Here is a 23,493-nt window from a genome sequence, read left to right as displayed (position 1 = left end):
TGATAAATTTTATAAAAATTTTTTGCTCAAAAATTCAAAATGACTTCTGTGCTCAAATGGATGGCACAGAAAGTCACGAATGCATCCAATTTTGCAGCAGAGAGTATCCTTCGTAGTATTATCATCAAATTTCTAGAAGAACCTATTCAAGATGATACAATTTCACTGCAATTATTTCAAGATTGGACTCTTAAACTATTATTAAAGAAAACATTTGTATGTGTTAATTTGGTTAATCCATACACACCATTTTTACACTTCAATTCAATATATATTTCAAAAATTAATCTCAATGCAAAGTATAATCTCTCTGGATTCCTATTAGACATGGAAAGAATAGTTATAGACATAGATGCAAAGATGCCAGATAAAGTCGAAGAGCCTGATCCTAACTTACAAGCCTCATTAATCGAATTAAAACAGCAATTACCTCAAGAAGCAAGGAAAAGCAATTCTGTTATGGACTACATTCTTAATTCTGTTAAGGAGATTAAGATTGCTCTTGATTCTTTTACAACAATTGTCAGAGTTAGAACAGATTTACCATCATGCTCTTTAAAATTTGAAAAAATTTCATCTGAAGTATACACTCCATCGAGTCCTGAAGGTAATATAAAGCTCCTTTCATTCAATTTCATTGTAGGAGAAAAAAGAAATCAAAAAAACGTCGCAAATATACAAAATTCGTTAGTAACCATGCACTCGAATGAAATAAAATGCACTATAGATAGCATTTCCTTTGATGTCGACCAAGAATTACTTAATATTTTTTCTGTATTTTTATCATATCTTCCTTCTCGCGTTCAATCACATAAAAAGAATACACAAACTACTCAGAAGGCCGATGAATCATCTGGATTTAATATGGGAGTTACTTTATTAATTAAAACTCTTCAAATTTCAATGAATGGAATTAAATTTGTTCTCAACAACTTCAATTTAACAATTTCGAATGGCATAAAATCGAGTTTTGATTCAATACAATTAATTCATGATAATGTTCAAGTTTTTTGTTTAAATTATTCTGAATTTCAATATTTATTTGCAACAAACAAAGTAAAGCTTGCAACATTTGCTGATTTCCCTACAACACTCGTTGAAGCACTTAATTATAACCCAGAACGTAAGAAAGGAAAATATAATTCTTTAATTGCAAATCTTGGCAAGTTTTCTATCGATATTTCGAAGTCTTTCATTACATCTGTCATTGATATCGTTCAATGGATCAATTCCTTCATGAAAACTATCCCTGACTTCCAATCTTCTTCCCCTCAAAAAATTCAAAATTCTTCTTCATTAGTAATAACCGCCAAAATCCCCTCAATTTCGATCAATTTCGAAAACTTGGGATTTTTCATTGGAGATGCATCCGCTCAAGTAATGCTAGCATCATCTGGAATGCTAGATAACACTAGAATACTATCAACTATCAAAACATTGAAGTTTTATGAATCTGAAGATTATAATATTATTGAAACGGAAAACTTTTGTCAATTAGCATTATCCATTAACAAAAGCATTGGTAAGGACCCAGTCTATTTCATTGGAGCCAAATTAGGTGATTTTATTGTAAGAATTCCTGGAGATATGAAATTTGTTTTCCAAATCGAGAATTTTGTCAAAGGACTTCCTATTTCTAATGAAACAAAGCCAACAGATGTTGTTGAAGCTCCTAAAACAAAGAAATCTTTACAAATTGATTTTAGGATTAATTCAACATTTCTTGAGTTCATAACCATAAATATTCCAACAAGGATGTTCATATCCTTTGATACTCTCTCAGTTTTCATGAGCGCCATTGATGAAACAATGAATTTCGTAATTCATTCCAAAATTTCTTTTTATTTCACAAACAGTCGCAAGCCAATAGCGAAGAAATACTATACTGTGCCATTCAGACACCAATACGCTGGTGTTCCTTACGTAGGAACCCTCAAAACCGATATTTTTGTTGATATTTTAGAAAACAACAAAATTTTCGTGAAAATTCCTGATATAAGAATAGAAGGCGGACTTTGTGCTGACTTGCTTAGCCTTCTTTTGGCCTTTTTCAGCCATGTTTCGTATTTACTTGACTTTCCAGAGGAAAAACAAGTAAAAGTCAGTCATTTCTCGCCGCCTGAGAAACTCCTCGAATTCCAAAACACTGTTTCTTTCTCTCTGATGCAATCTTTGAAACTGAAACAGTTTCCTCAACCTGGAAATTTCGATCTCCAAAAATTGAAAGAAAAATCTGTTATTTACGAAACAATTGAAAAGATGAAGTCATCGATAAACGAAAAAATCGAACCAGAACTGTCAGAAAGTTACGATGACTTACCTGATGTTGAAATAACGTATGAAAAAGTGACAACAGAACCAAACATTGTAATTGAGATTGAAAAAGGATTTATACAGTTCTTTTTGTATGGAGGAAGAGATTTTGATGGTGTTTACGACTTGATGCCTCTCAAGAAAATGCCAGAATTTTTGGAAGATTTCGAAAATGAAAAAAGTGACACTGATTTTGACATCATAGAATTGCGAGATGAAACTAAGTCTGTTGAATTGATTTCTAATATTGATAAGTCTAAAATTGAAGTCTACGACAAAGATCCTTTATATAATACTTGTATTTCTATCGTTCTATCGTCCCTTTCAATTTTAGATCACATTCCAAAAAGTGACTCTGCTTTTATCTTGTCATGCAGCACTGAACAAGATGAGAAAATGGTGTTCGACTTCAATATTCTGAAAAGTGAAGGACCAAGAATGAATGTCACTTTTTCGATGTCACCTTTTTCAAATATGATATGTTTTCTTACTCAAAGTCAAATTGAGTTTTTAGTTGACTGTTTTTCATCGAACAGACCTCAATTCCCTTGTGAAACAATTGATGTCGAGCCAATTGCTTTCCAATTATTTGAAATCAAAGGATTTAATCTTTTGGCGTTTGCTCACTTCACTTTTTATGTAAATGTCCACATTGATGATGTAAATTTGCATGTTCCTGACTGCAAAGTGCTTTCTGTACTTTCAACACACTTGGCATCATCTCTCGCTGAGTTTTATTTGAGAGAACTCGCAAGACCTGGTTGTGCGGCGGTTGCAAGCGGTTTGCCAGTTGTCAAATCTATCAGAAATGTTGCAACGGCACTTTCTACGATATTTGACATGAAAAATGGCCAATTTGGAGCTGTGGGAGGAATTGCGATTGGTGTTGCAGTTCTGATGAGAGTTTTGGCTCATGAAGCATTGAATGCTGGTGCTGGAGCTGCAAACTTGGCTCAGGCAGTGTTGCAAGCATCTCTTGATGTTGTTGATGGAAAAGAAAACGCAAAGGAAGCAACACAGAATGGAATTGCTTCGCTTTTCGTGGAAGGAAAAGGTATCAAAAATTTACCAACATTAATATTAGCTCCAGGAGTATTGACAATGCAGAAACTTTCTGAGATTTTGAAACAGTTGAGAGACAAAGTTTCAAATGTCAACTCAAGAAGAAATGATTTTTACAAGAGAAAGAAATGAAATGTTTTTTATTGTTAATTATGTTTATAAATGATATTTGTTTAAGATATTTTTGCGAATTTTCCTATTTGATACAATAGGAAAAATGAAGTAAATTGCACTTGTATTGGGAATTTATAGCTGAAATTTTGAATTAAATTAAGTAAGTATTAATTGTAGCATTACACGCCATCAAATAATAATATATTTTAAAAAAAAATCTACCGTTGAAATCTCTAATTATTGTCATTTTTGTTTGGATATCATCAAAGTAGTGGCAGAGTTAGAGGTATGCCTCTGGAAAATTAATAGACATTTCAAATATTGGTGGGCTCAGAGGATGAACAAAAAAATTGTTTCATTAAAATTGAGAAAGAATTTTAACGTACTGAAAGATAATTGATATTTGCATGATGTACATTATATAGTTTAAATTTCAAATTACCCTTGTCAGACGATAGCTATAACAATTGTTCTCGAAAAAACGTCACTCCGATGGATTATATTTCAATTGTATGAACATTCTATCTAATCAAAAAAATACCCTTTTCTCTCAAAATATATTGGATTTTTAATATAGGGTGTCCAAAGGTGTGTTTAGCACAAACCTGAATACTGCGAATAGAAATAAACAAGTTACATATATATAAAGTTTATTTAAATATAATCACCATTGGATTCAATCACGCGTTCGCAGCGATCGATCCAGGCTTGAAAGACACGCTTTAAATCATCATGAGAAAATTGCTCAAATTGCTCTCTTACAAAATTTTCAAGATCATCTGGACTCGCGAATTCGCGTCCTTCAGCTCTCTTTTTTAGCGTGCCGAATAAATAAAAGTCAGAGGGTGCAATATCAGGTGAATAAATTGGGTTTGGAACAACTTTGACATTGTTTTCCACCAAGTAATTCATTACCTTATGACTTTTGTGAACTCTTGAATTATCAAAATGAATTGCAAACTTTTGTTTTTGTTGTTTGGATTTCTCAAACTCATCAGAATTGATAATTTGAGTAAGAACATTGTCAATTAGATACTGAGCATTCATCGTATTAGGTTTTTGAAGAATATCAATTGCGAGGATGCCATTCACGCCCCAAAAAACCGACAACATCATCATTGGTGTGTCAATTTTTTTCTTCGGGAATGTTTGCGGATTTTCATCCTTCGGGATCCACATGATTTTGGCTTCTGTTGCATATTGAAACCAAGACTCGTCCCCTGTTACTAAAAAGCGAAACTTCTTGGATTGATACGCACCCAATATAGAGAGGAGCTCTTTCGAAGATTGGACTCTAGATTTTTTTTGAACTGAATTAAGGTTGTGCGGAACCCAACGTGTATACGCTAGTTTGTAGTTCAAATAATTGTGCAGATAATAACTGACTGTTGTACGTGGTATCTTTGTCATCTCCTCTATCCTTCTGAGTGATGCTCTTTGGTCTTCATCTAGCGCTTGAAGAATTGCTTTGATTTTTCTTTGATCCGGCGATTTTTTGTCAATTTTTATGATGGGCGCCTTTTTGTTCATGAAGTGATACATCCTAACATGATACGTTACAGTGGAATAGCTAGGAGCATCCATACCGAAGCATTTTACCAATGTCTCGTAGATTTTTTTTACAGTCTTTGCATTTTTTTGCAAGAGCGAGGATGTTTTCTTTATGATTCATTAAAAAAATGAAAAAAATCCCGCCAAAATTTCCCGCAAAACCGCCTCTTGTCTCAAAATTCATTTTATATCCCGGCATGGCGCCAAAATACAACATACTCATCATATACATATATTCATATTTTTTATTATATATTTATAATCAGCATATATCTCCTTTAATAGTCTCATATAGAGCGCTGTGCTAAACGCACCTTTGGACACCCTATATTTTTTGACACTCAGTGTTGATTCATCAATATCATGGCAATCAACTTAATTTTTATCTATTTATCTTGAGCCAAGCAGGGTCTCATTATGATACACTTATGAATGAGTACAAAGGATACATTAATACATGGGATGCAATATATCAATTGGATACAGATGAAATAGACTCAACAGCTGGATTATACGAAGAAATCAAAAATAACTTGATTGATACTGGATATTTTACAGCTAATGAGACAATTTTTATTTTATATGCAGTTTGTAAAACAAGTTTTCATTATCCTCATGGGTACCTTGAGTTAATTAATAGAATAAATGAAGAATATCATTGTATTGACGATGATTTTATCTCATTTATAACAGAAACTCTTGAGGTTAAAATAAATACACCCAAAAATGCAATATTATATGATAATAAAGATGAACTATTGTATCACTTGAAAAGGGAAACACGTGATCTCAGTAAACTACTTAAAAAATGTTGTTTGAGAGGAGCAATTAACTGTTTCAAGTTATTAAGAGAACAATTTGATGTGGAAATTACCAAAGAATGTCTTGATAATGCTTTTAGGTCAGACAATCAATATATCATACAAGAGTGTTTGAGTGTGCAAAAACCTGATGAAACTACAATGAATGCGGCAGTTTCATCTCATAATATTAAGGGTGCACACGAGAGGATCATGTAAACTTCAGAATTTAGAACCTTATTTTTAGGCATTATCTTGGCTACCTATTTAGGCTCGAAAAGCAAAAAATATCAAAAAATACAACTTGACTCTATTATGACCCTTTCATGGAGGTAGTTTTTATCCGCTAGTATTTTCCCTTTGAATCTCTTTACAATTCGAAATCAAATTCAAAACTCAGTAGAAGAAAGGAAGAATCGAATTACTACGGTTGTAATACGAATAAATACATATATTTAATTATTTTTATTTACATAATAATTGTTTGAAGCTCATATTCCATCAAATTTTTAAATAAAAACATTAAAATGTTGAAAATGTTCATATATTTTAATAGGGTTTTGGCACTTTATTGAGGAATTACTACATACATAGTCGAACTGAACTTGATATTTTGAAATTTAAATTATTTATCAAAATTAAAATTTAACTTGAAATTTATAATTATTTAGTCATATTTTGCATAATTCTAAGTAGATTTTGTAAAAAATCAAGAAAGAAAAATTTTAACGTGCTTTATTTTTTCTTTTTTATAATAATACATATTATTATATAATTAACATATCCATAATGTTTCACCCTTTCAAAAATATAATCCTCCTCCTCTCAAATAAACGTACATACGGGTGGCCTCTTTTTCAAAAAATTAAAATTTGAAATTTGGCTCAAATATTAGAGATTTTTTCAACCTTCAACGATATATGTTGTCTATATCAGACCTCCTTTCTTTTTGATACTTAACATTGTTCCTAAATCTTAGTCGTTAAGGATGTTCTGAAAATATTTTTTTTCGAAAAAATTCGAAAAAAATTCTTAAAATTCAAAAATCCCTTAATTCCTGAGGATTTTGGAAAAAAAGTTTTTACATGAACATGTGTATATTATATGAAGTATATTGATAAGGTAAAAATCAAATTTTATTGCATATTCATCGAGAAAATAAACTAACGAATCCCTCAAAATTGAGAGGGTAATCCTCCTCCTCTCAAATAAACGTACATACGGGTGCACCCTTAACAATTTTTTACATTTGTTTAATGAATATGAAATACATGATTGGTTTCAAAGATCTGCTGATTTCGGGAACCTTCACGTATTTATTACGTATTTAAATGCAACTAATAATGTGAATGAATGCTTTATGGTATCTCCAAAATTCCATATTCCTGCTCTTTGTGAATATTTGTATGCAAATGGTGCAGATATTAATTATTCATATCATGATGGTATTACAGCTTTACATAATGCAATAATTGAAAATCAAACAAAAATTGCGTCGGCATTGATTTTAAATAAAACTAAAATTGTCGGAACTGATCTTAAAAAAGCCATTAAAAAAATAATACCGATATAGTAGAGTTACTTGTTTCACATGGGGCCAACGTCAACAGTAAAGATAAGAATGGTTTTTCAGTACTTTTTACTGCATGTCGCAAAGGTAATATTAAAATTGTTGATATTCTAATTTCAAACGGGGCAAATGTAAATGATAATCAGAACATATATTCTCAAACACCTCTTATGTGTGCAATAATATATAAATATAAAGAAATTGCTGAACTTCTGATTTTGCATGGCGCAAATGTCAACATGCAAGATTTTACCGGAATGGCAGCACTTCATTATACCGTACTTCATATTAGTTATGAGTTGAAAAATAATGCTAAAGATTTAATTGAACTTCTACTTTCAAATGGGGCAGATGTAAATGCAAAAACTCATACTGGGATGACGCCTCTTCATTATGCTGCACAAGGAGGTAAGAACGAACTCTTTGAAATATTAATTTCTAATGGTGCTGATATACATGCTTTAAATAAAGATAAGAAGACCCCTGTTGATCTAGCCGTTGAGAGTGAAAAAACCAAAAATGATTATGATGAAGAAACATACAAATTAGCAAGTCATGTGCTGGATCTCTTTAGATCAATGAATGAGCTTTAATACGAACTCTAGTGATAAAATTTTAAATTTTTGAGTAACTAATAATTTTGATACGATTTCTCGAATAAATAGCAATATTTCATTTTCAACTTGTTTTAAGGCTGCACTTACTCCCATCTGACTTTAATCCAAATTTTTGACAACTGGTGAGAAGAGTTTTTGAAAATTAACCTTAAATATCATAATTGAAGGCCATGTCATAGGGGCGTAAGTGCACTCTTAAGCTTTTTTTTTCCAATTCTGATAATGAAGCATCATTTGAATGGTGGAATTCATCAACTATGTGTATGCATAAGTTTCAAGATTTTTCAGGTTGAAATCGTTTGAGAATATCTGGCAAGAGTAGTCCGAGATGTATATCTATCTTGATATGGTGCTTTTACTTCACATGGTTCTTCTCTGATCATGATCAGATGTCTCATCTCCAAACAACATTAAAAATTTTCAATGACGTTTCAAGCCAGTTGCCAGGAATTTGAATTGGTGTCAGATGGGCGTGAGTGCACCTTTAAGGAAATAAAAAGAATAAAATTGCTAGGTAAATTTACACTTTTGTTGCGTTTTTATGCAGACTTGAAACCTGTTAGAAGTGCAATAAAAGTGTAAATACTAAAGAACAGCATTTGGATCAAAAAAAATAAGAAGTGTTCCCACTCCCAATATTAGCAGCTTAGCTCATCTGTTCATTCTGGAAAATACCTAGGCCTAGTTATGCATATACCTATAAATATTGTTCGCATCTCTTTGGTCGAAGAAAGCTAAGATCTCAAAAATAATAATCGTATGTTAGATTTATTAAAAAAGATAAATAAAACAATTTATTCTTACATGTATATAAGACTAAGCCTCATCCTTTTCGGAAGGTTCCTCTATTTCGTATGGTTCTTTGAGAATTGGTATTTTCCTTGTTTCAAACCATCTCAAAACTCTCACCATGAACTGGTTGTTGCTTGCATCTTCAACTTTTTCTTCCAACATTCCGTAGATATAGAAGCAAGCTTCAGAAATAATGAATCCAAACCAAATATCTATTGTGTAATGGTTCCTAGACAATGTAATATAACAAATTCCAGTCAAAAATGTATAATAAGAAGCCAATTTCACAAGAAAAGAGAGCCATGTTGGTAAAATTCGTTGTGTAACTTCCATTATCCATCTGCTTGTCTGCCACATGAACATTGTGTGTCCGGAAACAATCAAATCACCACATTGAGGTAATTTCGCGAACATTCCGAATCCAAATGTCCATGTCAAAGCGATCTTCAGGGGATGCAATGCTCTAATTCGAGCAAGTTCCTTCGGATCAGCGCAAGGGCAATTAGGAAGTCCTGTACATGGTGCTGGCATCGATGTAATGATGAAAGAAAAAGCTCTTATGACGCATTCAACACCATAAAGAATCAAAAACTTTCTGGCGTTTGTTACATCGGGGAAAGCAAGTACCAATATGAATGAATATGCGATATATACTACGCAAAGCATGTTTGAAAACTGCATTTCCAAAAATGTCTTTGATCCTCTGATTTCATGGCCTGTATTGAATATGTTATGGATAAAGTCTGGCAATGGTTGTCCAATTGGCATCTGGCGAGCTGCCATTGCGTTGAAATAAGTCATAAGTAAAATACCAAAGACGAAAACGAAAAGAGTTGCAAAATCTTGTGGTTCAAATGTAAATATTTTGTTCTTTGGTCTCACTTCCGTTTCGTTTGGCCCGTCATTGTAAGTTTGACGGTTTTCTTTATTTATCTTCCTGGATTTCTTAATTACTGGAGCAGGAAGCTTCCACTCACCGAATATTGCCAATACATTGATCAGAATATAGCAAACTGTAAGCCAATAAACAGTTTTTGACGGAATAAGATATTGAAGCAAATTTGTGATGACGAAAATCATAAAACAACCAACTGTTGTTGCTGCTTTTTTCCTATTGCCAACAAACCATGAAGTTTTTGCAACGCAATATAATGTAATTAAACTCATTAAAAGAATCGGAATTGTGTAAATATATACGCTTGCCTTTCTTGGGAATGAAAGTTGAGCTACTGAGTACATACCAAATACTAAAGCCGGTGAATTTTCAAATAATCCTGCAATTACAGGACTGAAATCATGTCCGAATGCAGAGAGGTAATCTAATTCTAATAAAGAAGAATGCCAGATCAACTGTACAACTAAAGCAGAAATTCCTAATGGAATATTAGTTGAAAAGTCACCAACTAAGTATCCAAACATGGCTCCTGTGTGTACATTGATGAATATTGTGAAAACATTCATGATTTTCTTAATTAAAATATAAAATTTTTCATAACGAGGATTTTCAATTTCATAATGTCTTTTTGCAGCGTTTAAGGAGATAATGATAATTGAAGGAATGGCTAGAATGATATTGAATAATGTTTGGAGAGTCAATGACGGGAAAAGTTTAGGAGATAGAGAAATTACGTCTTTGAAAGCACAAATTATTTTTGTCATAATGTGCGGTTCATCTGGATAAAATACAGAAAGTATCGAGCTAATGAGAAGATTGATTTGTATTGTTAAAATATTTGAATTCAGATTTTTTTCGCTCCAAGTTGCAGTATTATGAATTTTAATAGGAATCTCGACTTCAGCTAGATTCAGCAGATCATCTTGGTCATTAGATTGAGCAATCTCTACATCTCTGTTTTCAAAAGCACTTAATTGATCATTCATTTTTATTGTGATCGGAAATTGTCAGCCTTCAAATGAAAAATAAAAGTATGTATAAGAAATATTAAAATTACTACGTAACGAAAATTTTTTAAATTGAAGGAAATACGCTCAATTTTATTCTCAATTTATTTCAATCTGATCGTAATAATGATAGTCGTTAGAAAATGTACTTGGTTGCGTGTCTAAATGAAATCTCAAAAAAATTGAAATGAGTTCGATCAATTCTCATTCAATTTAAATAATTTTTAGGTGTCTCATCGAAATAGCGTATAATCTTTGTGCTCTGTGATCGTCTGCCATAATACATAATACTTATTTATGGTTATTCAGCTATAAATCAGAAAAAATTTAAAGAATCGGTGATAAATATTTTGAATTTACGAATCAATATCCTTGATGTTATTTGCATGTTTTTAATAATTGCATAGCTTTATGTAATTGTCTGTTCCTTATTTTTTAGTTATAAAATCCAGCTTTTATAAAAATCCCCTATTATAACTCATTTTATAAAATTCATGTGAACTAATGGTAACATTATAATAAAAAGTAAGAATCATCCATAATCCTCTTCAAAATTACTTTCATTCTCTATTTTTCTGTATATGGTTTAATATTTGTTGCTTGATCAATTACTGTAGGTTTGTTGCATATTTTGTCTATTATATCTTTCTATTAAAAAATTTCGAATTATGAAATTTGAAAATGCAGCTAATATTATAATTTAATTTAATAAATTTCTTAGGTGTTGGGCTTTTATGGCAAAAGAAGGTAAGAATTTGATCATTACAGACTAATTTATAATGAAATGGGGAAAATAAAGAGCAAATGCAAATCACAAGGTACATGGGTGAAATATCATATATGTTGAAGAGAATATTAAGTGCCAATATGAAATATTACTAAAGAACATTGAGAATAAAATTGCTTTCACTCATATTTATAGAGAGATGAGAATGCATTTAAGCACTATTTAAATGTTACTTTGGAAAAGAATAAGGATATAGATATATACTTTGAAATCGAATAAAAATTGAAAACTTTACAAAAGTAATTGAACCAATCAAGTAAGGAAATGAAATTTTGAACGAAATTGAAAGAATGTGTTCGAATACAATATGGGAGCTATATGAAATAAAAAATAGAGTGACTACGTTGGATATTTGATTGAAAAACCGATGTTTAAATTGAAAATAATATTATTAAATTTCAATAATAAGAGTATATCAATATTATTTGTTACAATATTGTTGAAGAATTTGAAGTTAATATAATTAAAACTTTTGAAAGCACATTGAAAATCAAAAGAATTACAAATGAATTATAAAATTTGGAATATTAATGCACATAAAGATGAGTATAATTATTAAAATCTAAAGTTTTAGAATTTTATAAATTTGAGAAGTAGTAATTTTAATTTCGTAATACATATTATGAAATATTATATTACTGACTTTTAACAACTTCGGTTAAAGTTTAATGCCATAAACATATCACAAAATTTGAGAGTAAAGAGTAAATTTGAGAAGGTGAAAATCAATTAGTAAAAAAAGATGGAAAATCTGAATTGATTCAATAAAGGATAATGTATAATAAAATTCATAAAATTATAAAGTACTTTTGTATATGTATATCGGTTTTATTCAATCAAATAATTTCGCTGCGAGAATTGATAGATGTATGGTGTACTCTATGCATTGACACAAATACTATTCTTATCAAAAATTTTTGATCGAAATCAACCTTAATGAAAATAATGGTATCTATACCTATATTGATAATTCAATATATTAAATTTGAATATTTAAATAACAATCAAAAAATCAAGATTATTATTGGCATAAATAATTTTAAATTCGGTAAGAGATACTAGCACCAGATCTAAATCCTAAAATTTAATTTATTTTCGTCAAAATAATTATTTGTAATTTTTCAAACTTCCAAAACCGTTCAAATTTCAAAGCATTCTTAATTAACAACCAGATATATATCCATAGATGTTAAATAATTTCCAAAAATTTCTATTTGCACTACGTTAGCCAATCTAAAAGTACCTTTCAAATTTATTCAACATATCTTTCAAAAATTTCTAGGCTTTCATAATTTTCAAAGCATTACATTAAGTTGAATATATTATAGTAATGATGAACGCAACAACACTTGGCAACACTAATCAAATCAATATCCCACCAGCTATCGGGTGTTATGTACCGATTCATGTCATTGGTGAAGGTGCTTCATCTGTTGTTGTTGTAGTTCGCCATTCTAAAACAAAAGATCTTTTTGCTTGTAAAATCATATCGAGAAAAAACCAAGAAAATTATACATTCATATACAGATTAGAAACTGAAATCAGAGTGCTTGAACGAATTCGTCATCCAGGAATTGTTAAAATTCAAGATATTTTATACATTGACGATTTGATTTGTATCATAATGGAATACGGACGCCGTGGTATGCTGTACGACTATGTCATTAATCGCGGACATCTTCCTGAGTGGGAAGCAACAAAAATCTTAGTGTCGCTCTTAAATACACTTGAATATCTCCATTCAATAAATGTTGCCCATAGAGATCTTAAACTTGATAACATTGTTTTGACCCAAGATTTTCAACCAAAACTCGTAGATTTCGGCTTAAGTTATCAAGCCTTATCCGATGATGATAACTATAGAAGAACATTTTGTGGCACTCTTGAATATGTTGCTCCTGAAAGCTTCGAGCATAAGAATTATGACGGAAGAAAAGCTGATATTTGGTCATTAGGCATTTGCTACTATTCCATGTTAACTTGCCAATATCCTTGGAAAGGCACTGATAGGGGCATTATGAAAGCGATTTTAGCAGGCGAGGTCGAAATCCCTGAGCAATTATCAGATCGTACAAAAGAAGTTCTAAAGCTCTTACTTACTCCAGATCCTGAAAAAAGACCTACTGCTAGAGAGATGCTTGAACTTATGTACCAAATGGGCGTCCCTGATGTCAAGCTAGATACATTGAAAACTCAGTACAATACGACCGTTACAAAGCATGCTGTTATTAAACAAAATGTCTTTGTAAAGGGAATATTTGCCAGAAATAAGAAAGCTAGTAGTGCAAAGTATTGAATTCTATTCTTTGGTATTTTTGTTTCTTTTTGTTTGTTTGTAAATTACGTTTGTTTAAATTGACTGTAAGAATGTTTTTATCAGATCGCTAGTGTTATTTTCATCATATATGAGAAGGATTCAATCGAATATATCTAAAAACCGAAGTTATTACAGTTTTTGGAAAATATGTTAATCGTTGATTCATAATTTAATGTAAGAATTAATTCTAACAGATTATGAAAAATAATAATTTTTGATTTAAGAGTTATTTAGTTTATTTGACGAAAATATGACTTTATTTTGAAAATTAGAGCAAGATTATTTTTAAAATTATTTGATATAAGTGAAAAATCATGTAAAAAACTTATTTTTTCTTTTCAAATTTTGAATTTTGACTTTTTTTTGAAATTTAATTGTTCAGCAATTCTTGAAGTTAATAGACAATTTATACGAAGCATGCGAAAACATGTTTGTATGTTTATAAAAAAGTTTATATCATTTAAAATTTCTTTATTATTATGCTTGATTAAACAAATTACTTAATGCCTGAAACTCTCATTGGTGACATACACAAAAGATCGTGCCATTAAGTCAGAACCATGAAAAACATGGAGAATTACATATATATTTTAGTGGTTGAAAAAAGCGTAATGCGGTAATATCACTACTCGATATATTTAATTTAAACACGCAATAGTGAAGTCAATTTATAGCATATTATTTAATAATATTGATCAACAAAGTTTAACTCGATAAACTATGATGAAAATCTCTCTTACATACAAAATTATAGAAAATTTGCGATTAGATAAAGCTCTCTCTTATGTTTCTCACTATATTCTATTACTTTGCCTGAAATCAGATACAAGAGTACTAACGATATAAGTAAATTTAAATCAAAATACCTTAAATATCAGAATTTATGATTTGGAATATCTCAATGCGCAATAATTTGTATCAATAATTTTTAGCATACGAAAAGCCTCTCCGGAACAAAGCCTGCCTTATAAATCAGCAACCTGAAATCATCCCCTATCTCAGGGATTGCTTGAGCATGCTGATGCTTGTCATGCTTTGTCATATCTGATTTTTTATTTATTTTTTTTTATTTTTTATGGGTGAAGCAGCACAAATTGGACAGAAATTTGTTGGAAAACTTACTGAAGCATCAGTAACAGAACAGCCGTTATCTCCAGTCGATAATTTAATAAAACAATCTCTAAATGATCCGATTTCATTTTTATCAGATTTAATTGCAGACAAAATTCCAGTAGGAAATGCAGAAGAAACAATAAATAATTTCACCTTCCAACCCCTTAAAGAATTAGGACTCTCCATCTTAGCTAAAAAGAAAGAAATGCTGGATCAACCACTTCCATCAATAAATGAAAATGCAGAATATGCTGCCATAACAACAGCATTGGGTAAACTTACCACATCAGTTGTTAATGAAAAGACCAAATCAGAAATTCTTCAAAAATTATCCAATAAGTTGAATACAAATCCAGCTCAACCGCTTCCTATCCAGATTGCAGCTATACAAGAATGTCTCCTCAAATTAAACGATACTATTGCAAATGGTACTGCAGGAGCTAATGATGCTCTCGTTCATCGTCTCTACAAGAAGACTCAAGATGCTGTTGCCGATCTTGACTTCTATAATGAGCCAGAATATTCTGATGAAGGTGATGATGATAACAGAGTTCAAGATGCCGAAAGAACAATAGATGCAATGAGAGATCTCTTAATCTCTCAAAACAAAGAGTTGGTTCAAATCAAGGAAGATGTTAAAGAGACTCTTGATGCTAAAAAAGTTCTTACTGAAGCAATGCAAGATGGCGAAGAGTTATTGGTTAAAAATGGAACAAGAAACATCGTAAAAGGAATTGATGGATACATTAAGAAGGATGGACGCCTTGAAGACAGGTTCCGAAGCTGGTTTTCCGTTTTGGCCTTAATGAATACACAATTAACAACAAAGGCCAACGGATATAGCTTACACATCAAGATTCTGTATGTTATTATTATTGTTTTATCGGTTTTTCTTTTCCTTTCAAGGAAGAAAAATTAAATTTTTTGAAAATTTAAGTTAAAATTATTGTTAATCCGATGAAATTTTTATTCTTAAACACATACACTTTAGAGTTATTATATAATTTTTTGTTTATTCAGCAACAATTAGAATTTAATCTAATAATTATCCTTTATTAAAATAGTTTTTAAGCTTCAGCTCCCTCATCTTCATTAACATACTTCTTAAGAATTTCTAATATATGCTTCTGCTTATTTGCGTAGTCCTCTAATCTCTTTTGCTTTTCTTCTTCGGTTTCGTTAATAAAACCTTCAGAGGAGGATATATCAAAAAGAGTATTTAATGCGTCGTTGACTTTGAAGATCGAGAGAATTGGAATTGCGACTGTTTTATCGTTAATTGCAGTTTCGGATAGTTTCATAACTAAATCTTGGATACGATTAACAACTATTGGAACTGGCTCCCAAGACTCTAATGTATCTTTGTCATCTTTCTTGTGAAGTGTTTTTATTTTAATTAAAGCATTTTGTAGCTGAAGTAATTCTTCACGTTTCTTTTTAATGATCTCATCCTTTTGCTTGTTTTCAGAAATAACGCTCTTTACTGTTGGAGTGTTAGTTTCGAATTCATCAATAATACTTGAATTTTCTTTAAGTGATTTTTCAATAAGTTGAATTGTCTTTTCTATATTTTGAGCTTCTCTGGTCTGCTCTATTGCCAATGAAGCAGATTTAATGACCAAATCACTGTTCATTTTAAAGCTCTAATAATTTCTGAGAGAAACGATTATTTATTAATTCCAAACTACATGCTCCTAAAAAATCATCCACACAAACCAATATCTAGTTAAAAATCATAATTTTAACTTCAAATATACTCTACATTAGATTTTTCAAATTGACTTTCAAACATCTTTACAATACAAGCTATGAGTGATAGAATTTTGGTTAAATGTTGGGCAAAACGATCAATACAAACATATTAAGAGCTAATATAGCATTAATTACATTTTAATTTTATTTGATCTCAAAACATAGGGTAACAATATTTAACTTCTTGGAGCTAATTATACTCATTAGCATAAACAAGTTTATTGAATTGATAATAAAAAATAATATTTTATTTTAACAAACAAATAAAAAATAGTGCCGAAATAAATTTTATCCTGCAATACCTAACGGATCATCTGCAAAAATATCGTCTTCGACATTTTTAATATCAAAATTCAAAACGTGGTCGACAGAAGCAATAAAAATGTCTCTAGAATACTTCATTGGCTGCGAATATCCCATGTCAAAGTATTTCAAGATCTCAGATATTGATGGAGCCGTTACCGGAGGGTACATAACGAAAGTAACGAAAAATAACGAGAAACAATCGTCAAATGACAACATATCGTTCTTTTTTGGCATAATATCTGAAGCCATTGACGCGAATCTTCCCAATCTTCTGTATGTCGCGTTAGATTTTGCGAATTCTCCAAGCATGTTCAGGGCGATCGAGATATTTGCAACAATATCAAGCGGATTAACAAGGAATTGAATGATGGAAAGTTGGTCGACAATTGATTTCAGAGATAAATCATGCAATAAATTCATGATAGGCGTATTGTATTGCTCTTCTGTAAATGGGTTGGCACATAGACCAAGTTTGGCTGGTGAATAAGAACCAACTACTGAACATTTTTTCAGAAATGCGTTGCTTGTTGGACATTTGAAAAGTTCTGGCCAAAACTGGTACATGAAGTCAAAACAGTACCTAACGAAAACACATTTCAATATTATTTTATGTTCTCTTGTAGTAATATTGAATTGATTTTGTAATTCAATGAGAATTTCGTTAAGCTTATCGTTACTAAAAATCATTAATGAATTTTTAGTCTCTTCTGTATTAAAGGTAATCGTCTGGTCCTCTATAAGAGAGTATAAATAGTCATCAATTTCTGTTTGAGGAATATAGCCAAGATCTAGATTAATTTGATCACTATTATCATCAAAAAGCTTTAGCAGCTGCTTTGTTGGTATAATTTCTGATTTTTTCGAGATGGAATCTTGTTTGTTTAGATTTTTTCTCATTTCGATCAATTTCTTAAGAACGCGTCGGTCTCTATTAATGAATGTTGATTCTTGAAGCTGATCCATGTATTGTTTGAACCTGGTTAGATTACATTCGCATTCAACTTTATTTTTGTAGCAGATATCCATAATTCCGAGCAATTGGTTTGCTATATTAAAAAATTTGAGATAAAGTTCGTGCCTGCGCATATAATATCTTTCTGCAAATTCAACAATGACACTTATAAGAATTTTAACTCTGACGTAGTTTTTGTGTGTATATATGGGATAGTCTCTTCTAATGTTATGATATACTCCAATCTTTTTCTGAATTGTGTCACGAATTTCTGTTAATTGTTCAATTTCAGATCCCAACTTTGAAAGGGCTGATTTAGGCAGGTTGGCATTAGGAACACCTACAGATAAAAATAGAGAACTCTCACTTTCAATCGAAGGAAATTGTATCTGGCATTCCATTTAATTTTATTTTCCGATTGATGAAAAAAAAAAGAAATGAATTCGTCACTTTTTGTGGAAAATGAAGTAGGATTCAAAGCTGTATCCCAGATAGTTTAGAAACGATATATTTAAAAAACTAAATCAGATTAATGAAACTTGCAAATTAAAAATGTCTGGGCATAACTTTTGACTTTATTTGTAAACTACCATATTTGACATTTTGTAAATCCAAAGATGTCAAATTCACTTTTGTTTCTAAATTGAATCATCATGCTACGAATTGAATCTGATTTTCTCCTTTAAATTTATTCAATACCAATACTGTAAAAATTACAGACCCTCATATAATCAATTGTATGAGCATGCTCAAATATTTGTGATCAACACTGTCAAATGACAGGCAAACAAGACTTATGATTTCGGTTCTTTGTCTATTAACTCAGGCAAAAAGATATAATGGAGTTCTTGTGAAGAATGATATTTATCATCATAGGGAAGTCAGTAATAACATTAGCCCATATATGGGTCTTACTGCAGGACGAATGCCTGTTACTTTTTTTAGAAAGAATATCGCGAATCTTGAAAGAGATTATTCTACAACTGATCTAAATTCCATTGTCGATCAAATTTCTAATGAATTCGATCTCGAAAGAGATAGGTTACAAAATTATTTCAGTCGTTCGAAATGGGCTTCCTTTTCCAAGCAGCTATTCAACAAAATTGATTTTAATTTAAATCAAAATGGCTTCAAAGTTATATCTTTGGGCGGCACAGTTATGAAAATTACTAAATCAAATGGTTTGTATACTGTTAATTGCCGCAAAGTTGGAGTTACTACAATGCTCATCCGTGCTGACTTTCAACGGGTCATGCAATTAAATTATGTTCCCATTGAGTTTTGCTGTGCAGGAGCAAATCTTGTTTTATCCGGACAAGAAATTACTCAAATTTATAACAAGTTGAATGATGATATCCAAGGTACTCTCAATGCTTATAAATCCATTTAAATAGGGTTGCTAATTTGGATGATCTTTTTGGATCATCCAAATTCGAAAAAGCCCAAAGATCATCTTAAATTCGAGTTTTGGATTTTTCAATTTTTTTTGAAAGAAAAGAGCTTTTAAAACAGGTATAAATATCAAGCAAACCATTATTATTAATATATTATCAATGCATTAGAGCTCCACGTGCAAACATTCATGTGGTGCCTAAGTTAAAGCATATTATCAATGCTACTGTGTAATAATAAGAATAAAATATTAGATGAAAAGTAATATTAAAGATATATATAGTTTAAAACATATAATTATTCAATAATAACTGTATCCTCGAAACGGCATCCGAGTCCTACAAGTTCTTTTGGCGTTTCTGGATATTGTGGATCGAAAATTAAACCTGGTTCAACAGAAAAAACGTTTCCTGGTCTGAGTTGATAGTTAAATCCAATGGAATCGCAGTCATGGACATCAATACCAATCCAGTGAGAGCATGCGTGAGGATAAATCTGGCGAATTTTATAAGGATTATATGGAAATCCTAATTCTTTCATTCCACGAAGAAGTAATTGCTCGCTTGTATAATGCAGTTGTCCTAGATTCTGGAATTGCTTTGCTTTTGCGTATTTAACGATCGCATTTTTGACATAATCTACCATTTCAAGAACGGCTCGTTTAACTTCGGGAACTTTACCAACAGATATTGAGCGTGTAAAGTCTGAACAGTAATTCATGTATGAACAGCCCGCATCCATCATAATTGTTTCTCCATCTTGAACAACACGTGTATTATCGAGGTAATGCAAGCATAAAGCGTTAGGACCAGATGCTACGACAGTTGGATATGCAAGTTTATTAGATCCACCTTTAGAAATTTCAGAATAAAATTTATATTCTAATTCTGATTCATTCACGCCCGGCTTGACATTCTCAAGTGTCTTAGAAAGAGCTTTAGTAGATATGTCGCACGCTTTTTTGATTAATTCGATTTCTTTTGGTGATTTTACGATTCTTAATTGGTCAATCATAGGAGCTAATGGCTTAAATGGTGGTAGACCAGACTGGTGTGGTGGGAATGAGCAGTAAACTTGTCTAGATTTACCGATTGCATCCACAATATGTGAACCTATTGATTTCATTGGTAAAACTTCGTCAACACCACTGGTTTTGAGTGTTTCATCGAATGATATCTTTCCAAAAACATTTGGATCGAAGAATTTATCCTTGGTCGGCAAAAAAAGTGTAGATTTATATTTATTTCCATCTTTCGTCATTAATAATGTTCCTGAAACATTTTCGTAACCTGTTAAGTATATCATATCGGAGAATTGGAAGTATTCAAATGGAATTCCTGGAGATTTATACAAAGGCTCTCTACCAGAAACAATAATTGTTGCAACTTTCTCTGGGATCAAGTCTAATAGCTTGTTTCGTCTCTCAGTAAATTCAGATGCAGTAAACATTCAAAAAATAAAAAAGTGACAAATTTTAATAATTGACGATTAGTGTCAGAAAATCAGTAAAAACTCCCAGAAAAATGCATTTAACAACTAGAATGATTGTACATCCTTGCTATCTTAGCCAAATGTTCTTCAGCTTTCATCAATTACCTTTAAATTGTCTCATTGCTTCCTTACATAAACTATTGAAATTTTGATAGACCAATCTTTGAAAACATTACTAACCGCACTATGATAATATATAAAACTGTCATCTTTGCTATTTAATTCTGTATTCCATTCCATTAGTTATAATTAAGAATTATCCAGTTATTCTTTTTCCAGTAAAAATGAGTTCTCTTTCTGTAAATGAATTTATATTAAGTTAAAGGTGCACTTACTACTTTCTGACATGCTCTCAGAATATCAATATACAATAAAGGTATAACTACCATATGAGGCCATAGGAAGAGATTTATGACAACTATTTCACGACCAAAAATATTAACTTTTTATCATAGAATGTCGAGATATAAAGCTTGGGTGTCAAAAAAATAGAGATAAAGTCAGAAAGTGATGAGTGCACATTTAAGTTGATTGATTATACATGCACAAAGCTCCTCATTATCTATAGAATCCGAAGAATAAAGAAAGTAATTCCAAAAATAACATAATCTCGTTTAATATTAAAAATTAAATTGACCACAAATAAAAATATAATATAATAAGTTTTTGTTTTTCTTCACTTAATCAAGAACTACTTCTTGAACACTACCTTTTGATTTCCTTGATGAAGATCCCTTTCTTTTACTTGAACTTGCCTTTGATGATCCAGATTTCTTTTGTCTGAAGAAATCATTTGGAGAATCAGGCGCATTTCCAGGTGTTGGAGCATTTGCGTATGCGCGCAATATATCAGTTGTTCCAACATCAGTGTTATCAACCTCATTCTTGTTGAAGTTTGCAAGGAAATCAGGTGAATCTTGTTCAGCTCTGATTTGTCTTTGAACTGGAGGATGATAAACAGGTTGTTGCTGTTGGACAGCTTCTGGAGGTGGCGGATAAGCATAGATAGGCTGCTCACCAGATCCTGCATTTACTCTGTTGCCCGAATTTTCAAAAGGAGATTTGGTCAGCCGAACAACGCTATCGTTGTCTTTCAAAATTGAAGTCCAACTTTTTTCAGCTGCTTGACGGATTGCAGTGCTGTTATTAGAGTAAGCGTAAGAGTATGAAGTATAGGAATACCCACTTGGTGGTTGCTGCCTCTGTGGCTGTATTTGGAGCTGAATTTCCCTTGATTTCGGTTTCTTTTCATCTGTTGTGTCAATTTTTGTGGAATAAGAAGGAGTTTGAGCTGCAGAGCCTTGTGGGGATGTGAAGGACTGGTATTTGGACCTGGAGTGAGTGCTTGGCTGTGGTTTCGGAGCAACTTTTGGAGGTGGTTGGTTATTATTCGATTCTGTGTAAGTGTAAGTGGAATAATAAGATCCTGGGATGCTGTAGGAGTATGTGTATGTGTCTCCGTACGAATATGAGTTTTCTGAGTACGTTGGAGGTCTCTTTTCGCGACGAGGTTCATGGCGACGAGAATTCTTTTCTGTTTGGGTGTAAGAATATGTATCTCCATAGGAATAGTATGAGTAGGAGGATTGTGGTGGTTCTGACTCTTTCTTCTGAGAAGAAGATGGTTTCTTTGAAGATTTTCGTGAAGCTTTCCTTGCAAGAGATTCTTGAAGTGCATTTCGCTTTTCTTTATCAAGTCCGTAGTGTGGGTCCCATACTTGTGGCTGCTCTTCATCAGAACTTTGTGTAAATGTATCATCTTCTGAAATATCTCGCTCTTTCGGAGGTTCTACAACAGGAGCTTGTGAATGATGATGGTGCTTCGAATGATGATGCTTTTGATTGTGCTGATAGAATTCTTCACGCTTTGCTTCGGCTTCTTCAACAATCGAATTTTCAGAAAATTCAGAATCATCAGAGGATTGAAGTAATGGATTTTCACGTTCCTTCTTTGATGGAATTGCGCGTGATTTTACTGTGGGATTTTCTGCTTTTTGCTCTTGTTTGAGTTTGAGAAGTTGTCTAATGACACCTTTATGTCTTTTGAGATCTAGGTTGCGTGCAACGTAATCTGGGCGATGACGATCGATTTTAACTAATTTATTTGATTCATAATTTGCTAAATCAAGAGTAATATCGAGATTTCGTACAGCAAGCCAAGACGAAACAAAATCTAATGCCATTCTAAAAGCTGGAGGATCTGGTGGGGGCTTATATAAGTTTGGTTTGACGCGTTTTTTAGCTCCTTCAGAGATTTTGCGGGCAATGGTTTTCAGGTACATTCCTTCTACGAATTTATCTTCTTTTGGCATTGTTGATGCCTCTGAATATTCATAGTAGGAACTCATTTATTATTAACTATTTTTTTGAGAATGTAACAGAATTTAACGGCAATTTTTTTGTGAATGCTCTTATCTATAGGATTATTTCTTTTGGTATTAGCAACTTGATGGATTATAGTGAACTTTTTTTCGTATAAAAATCCCAATTATAGTCCTAAAACACAATTCTGAATCAAAATTATGTAATCTCTACATGCTGTATATTATTTTTATATCTGATATTGATAACTTAGGATAGTAATTTAATAATTTTGAATATTAGGAAGCAAATGAAGAAAATTTAAAATGTTAATTTTATTCAACTTAAAAACTGTTTTGAT

At 31.6% G+C, this 23,493-nt stretch overlaps 10 protein-coding genes and 1 pseudogene across 11 annotated transcripts, besides 7 other annotated features; 5 read left to right on the top strand and 6 right to left on the bottom strand.

Annotated features, from left to right (window-relative positions):
* Positions 1–35: 35 nt before the first annotated feature.
* Positions 36–3,554, top strand: TVAGG3_0182870 (uncharacterized protein; the record flags this gene model as incomplete). Its single annotated transcript, XM_001316839.1, has 1 exon — positions 40–3,507. One exon carries the CDS (start codon positions 40–42, stop codon positions 3,505–3,507), a length of 3,468 nt encoding a protein of 1,155 aa, XP_001316874.1.
* A 509-nt stretch (positions 3,555–4,063) lies between these two features.
* Positions 4,064–4,091: a terminal%2Cinverted (terminal inverted repeat of Mariner transposon ID:TVAGG3_0182850).
* Positions 4,064–5,368: a mobile genetic element.
* On the bottom strand, positions 4,144–5,272 carry TVAGG3_0182860 (annotated as a pseudogene). Its single transcript has one exon. A coding segment is annotated over exon 1 (1,129 nt).
* Positions 5,341–5,368: a terminal%2Cinverted (terminal inverted repeat of Mariner transposon ID:TVAGG3_0182850).
* Positions 5,369–6,034: 666 nt separating this feature from the next.
* Positions 6,035–7,072: a mobile genetic element.
* Positions 7,073–7,580: 508 nt separating this feature from the next.
* On the top strand, positions 7,581–8,003 carry TVAGG3_0182830 (positive regulation of myosin-light-chain-phosphatase protein; the record flags this gene model as incomplete). Its single annotated transcript, XM_001316837.1, has 1 exon — positions 7,581–8,003. One exon carries the CDS (start codon positions 7,581–7,583, stop codon positions 8,001–8,003), a length of 423 nt encoding a protein of 140 aa, XP_001316872.1.
* A 95-nt stretch (positions 8,004–8,098) lies between these two features.
* Positions 8,099–8,225: a mobile genetic element.
* Positions 8,226–8,794: 569 nt separating this feature from the next.
* Positions 8,795–10,701, bottom strand: TVAGG3_0182810 (sphingomyelin synthase-related protein 1 family; the record flags this gene model as incomplete). The annotated part of the gene is made up of 1 exon (XM_001316836.1): positions 8,844–10,700. One exon carries the CDS (start codon positions 10,698–10,700, stop codon positions 8,844–8,846), a length of 1,857 nt encoding a protein of 618 aa, XP_001316871.1.
* A 2,121-nt stretch (positions 10,702–12,822) lies between these two features.
* On the top strand, positions 12,823–14,121 carry TVAGG3_0182800 (protein serine/threonine kinase protein; the record flags this gene model as incomplete). Its single annotated transcript, XM_001316835.2, has 1 exon — positions 12,839–13,804. The coding sequence occupies one exon, from the start codon at positions 12,839–12,841 to the stop codon at positions 13,802–13,804; it is 966 nt and encodes a 321-aa protein (XP_001316870.1).
* A 760-nt stretch (positions 14,122–14,881) lies between these two features.
* TVAGG3_0182790 (uncharacterized protein) lies at positions 14,882–15,929 on the top strand (the record flags this gene model as incomplete). Its single annotated transcript, XM_001316834.1, has 1 exon — positions 14,901–15,857. One exon carries the CDS (start codon positions 14,901–14,903, stop codon positions 15,855–15,857), a length of 957 nt encoding a protein of 318 aa, XP_001316869.1.
* Positions 15,930–15,933: 4 nt separating this feature from the next.
* TVAGG3_0182780 (uncharacterized protein) lies at positions 15,934–16,572 on the bottom strand (the record flags this gene model as incomplete). The annotated part of the gene is made up of 1 exon (XM_001316833.2): positions 16,006–16,572. The coding sequence occupies one exon, from the start codon at positions 16,570–16,572 to the stop codon at positions 16,006–16,008; it is 567 nt and encodes a 188-aa protein (XP_001316868.1).
* Positions 16,573–16,947: 375 nt separating this feature from the next.
* Positions 16,948–18,463, bottom strand: TVAGG3_0182770 (uncharacterized protein; the record flags this gene model as incomplete). The annotated part of the gene is made up of 1 exon (XM_001316832.1): positions 16,979–18,349. The coding sequence occupies one exon, from the start codon at positions 18,347–18,349 to the stop codon at positions 16,979–16,981; it is 1,371 nt and encodes a 456-aa protein (XP_001316867.1).
* Positions 18,464–18,744: 281 nt separating this feature from the next.
* TVAGG3_0182760 (uncharacterized protein) lies at positions 18,745–19,338 on the top strand (the record flags this gene model as incomplete). The annotated part of the gene is made up of 1 exon (XM_001316831.1): positions 18,745–19,338. The coding sequence occupies one exon, from the start codon at positions 18,745–18,747 to the stop codon at positions 19,336–19,338; it is 594 nt and encodes a 197-aa protein (XP_001316866.1).
* Positions 19,339–19,411: 73 nt separating this feature from the next.
* Positions 19,412–20,930, bottom strand: TVAGG3_0182750 (Clan MG, family M24, aminopeptidase P-like metallopeptidase; the record flags this gene model as incomplete). Its single annotated transcript, XM_001316830.1, has 1 exon — positions 19,638–20,789. The coding sequence occupies one exon, from the start codon at positions 20,787–20,789 to the stop codon at positions 19,638–19,640; it is 1,152 nt and encodes a 383-aa protein (XP_001316865.1).
* Positions 20,931–21,150: 220 nt separating this feature from the next.
* Positions 21,151–21,183: a mobile genetic element.
* Positions 21,151–21,183: a terminal%2Cinverted (terminal inverted repeat of tvBac_53III transposon ID:TVAGG3_0182740).
* A 148-nt stretch (positions 21,184–21,331) lies between these two features.
* On the bottom strand, positions 21,332–23,199 carry TVAGG3_0182730 (uncharacterized protein; the record flags this gene model as incomplete). Its single annotated transcript, XM_001316829.1, has 1 exon — positions 21,512–23,179. The coding sequence occupies one exon, from the start codon at positions 23,177–23,179 to the stop codon at positions 21,512–21,514; it is 1,668 nt and encodes a 555-aa protein (XP_001316864.1).
* Between the last annotated feature and the right edge of the window lie 294 nt (positions 23,200–23,493).

This window comes from Trichomonas vaginalis, chromosome IV, assembly GCF_026262505.1.
Source record: "Trichomonas vaginalis G3 chromosome IV, whole genome shotgun sequence".
NCBI classification, from domain to species: domain Eukaryota; phylum Parabasalia; order Trichomonadida; family Trichomonadidae; genus Trichomonas; species Trichomonas vaginalis.
Note: the sequence above shows the minus strand (reverse complement) of the source record. Positions and strands in the feature narration are given on the sequence as shown.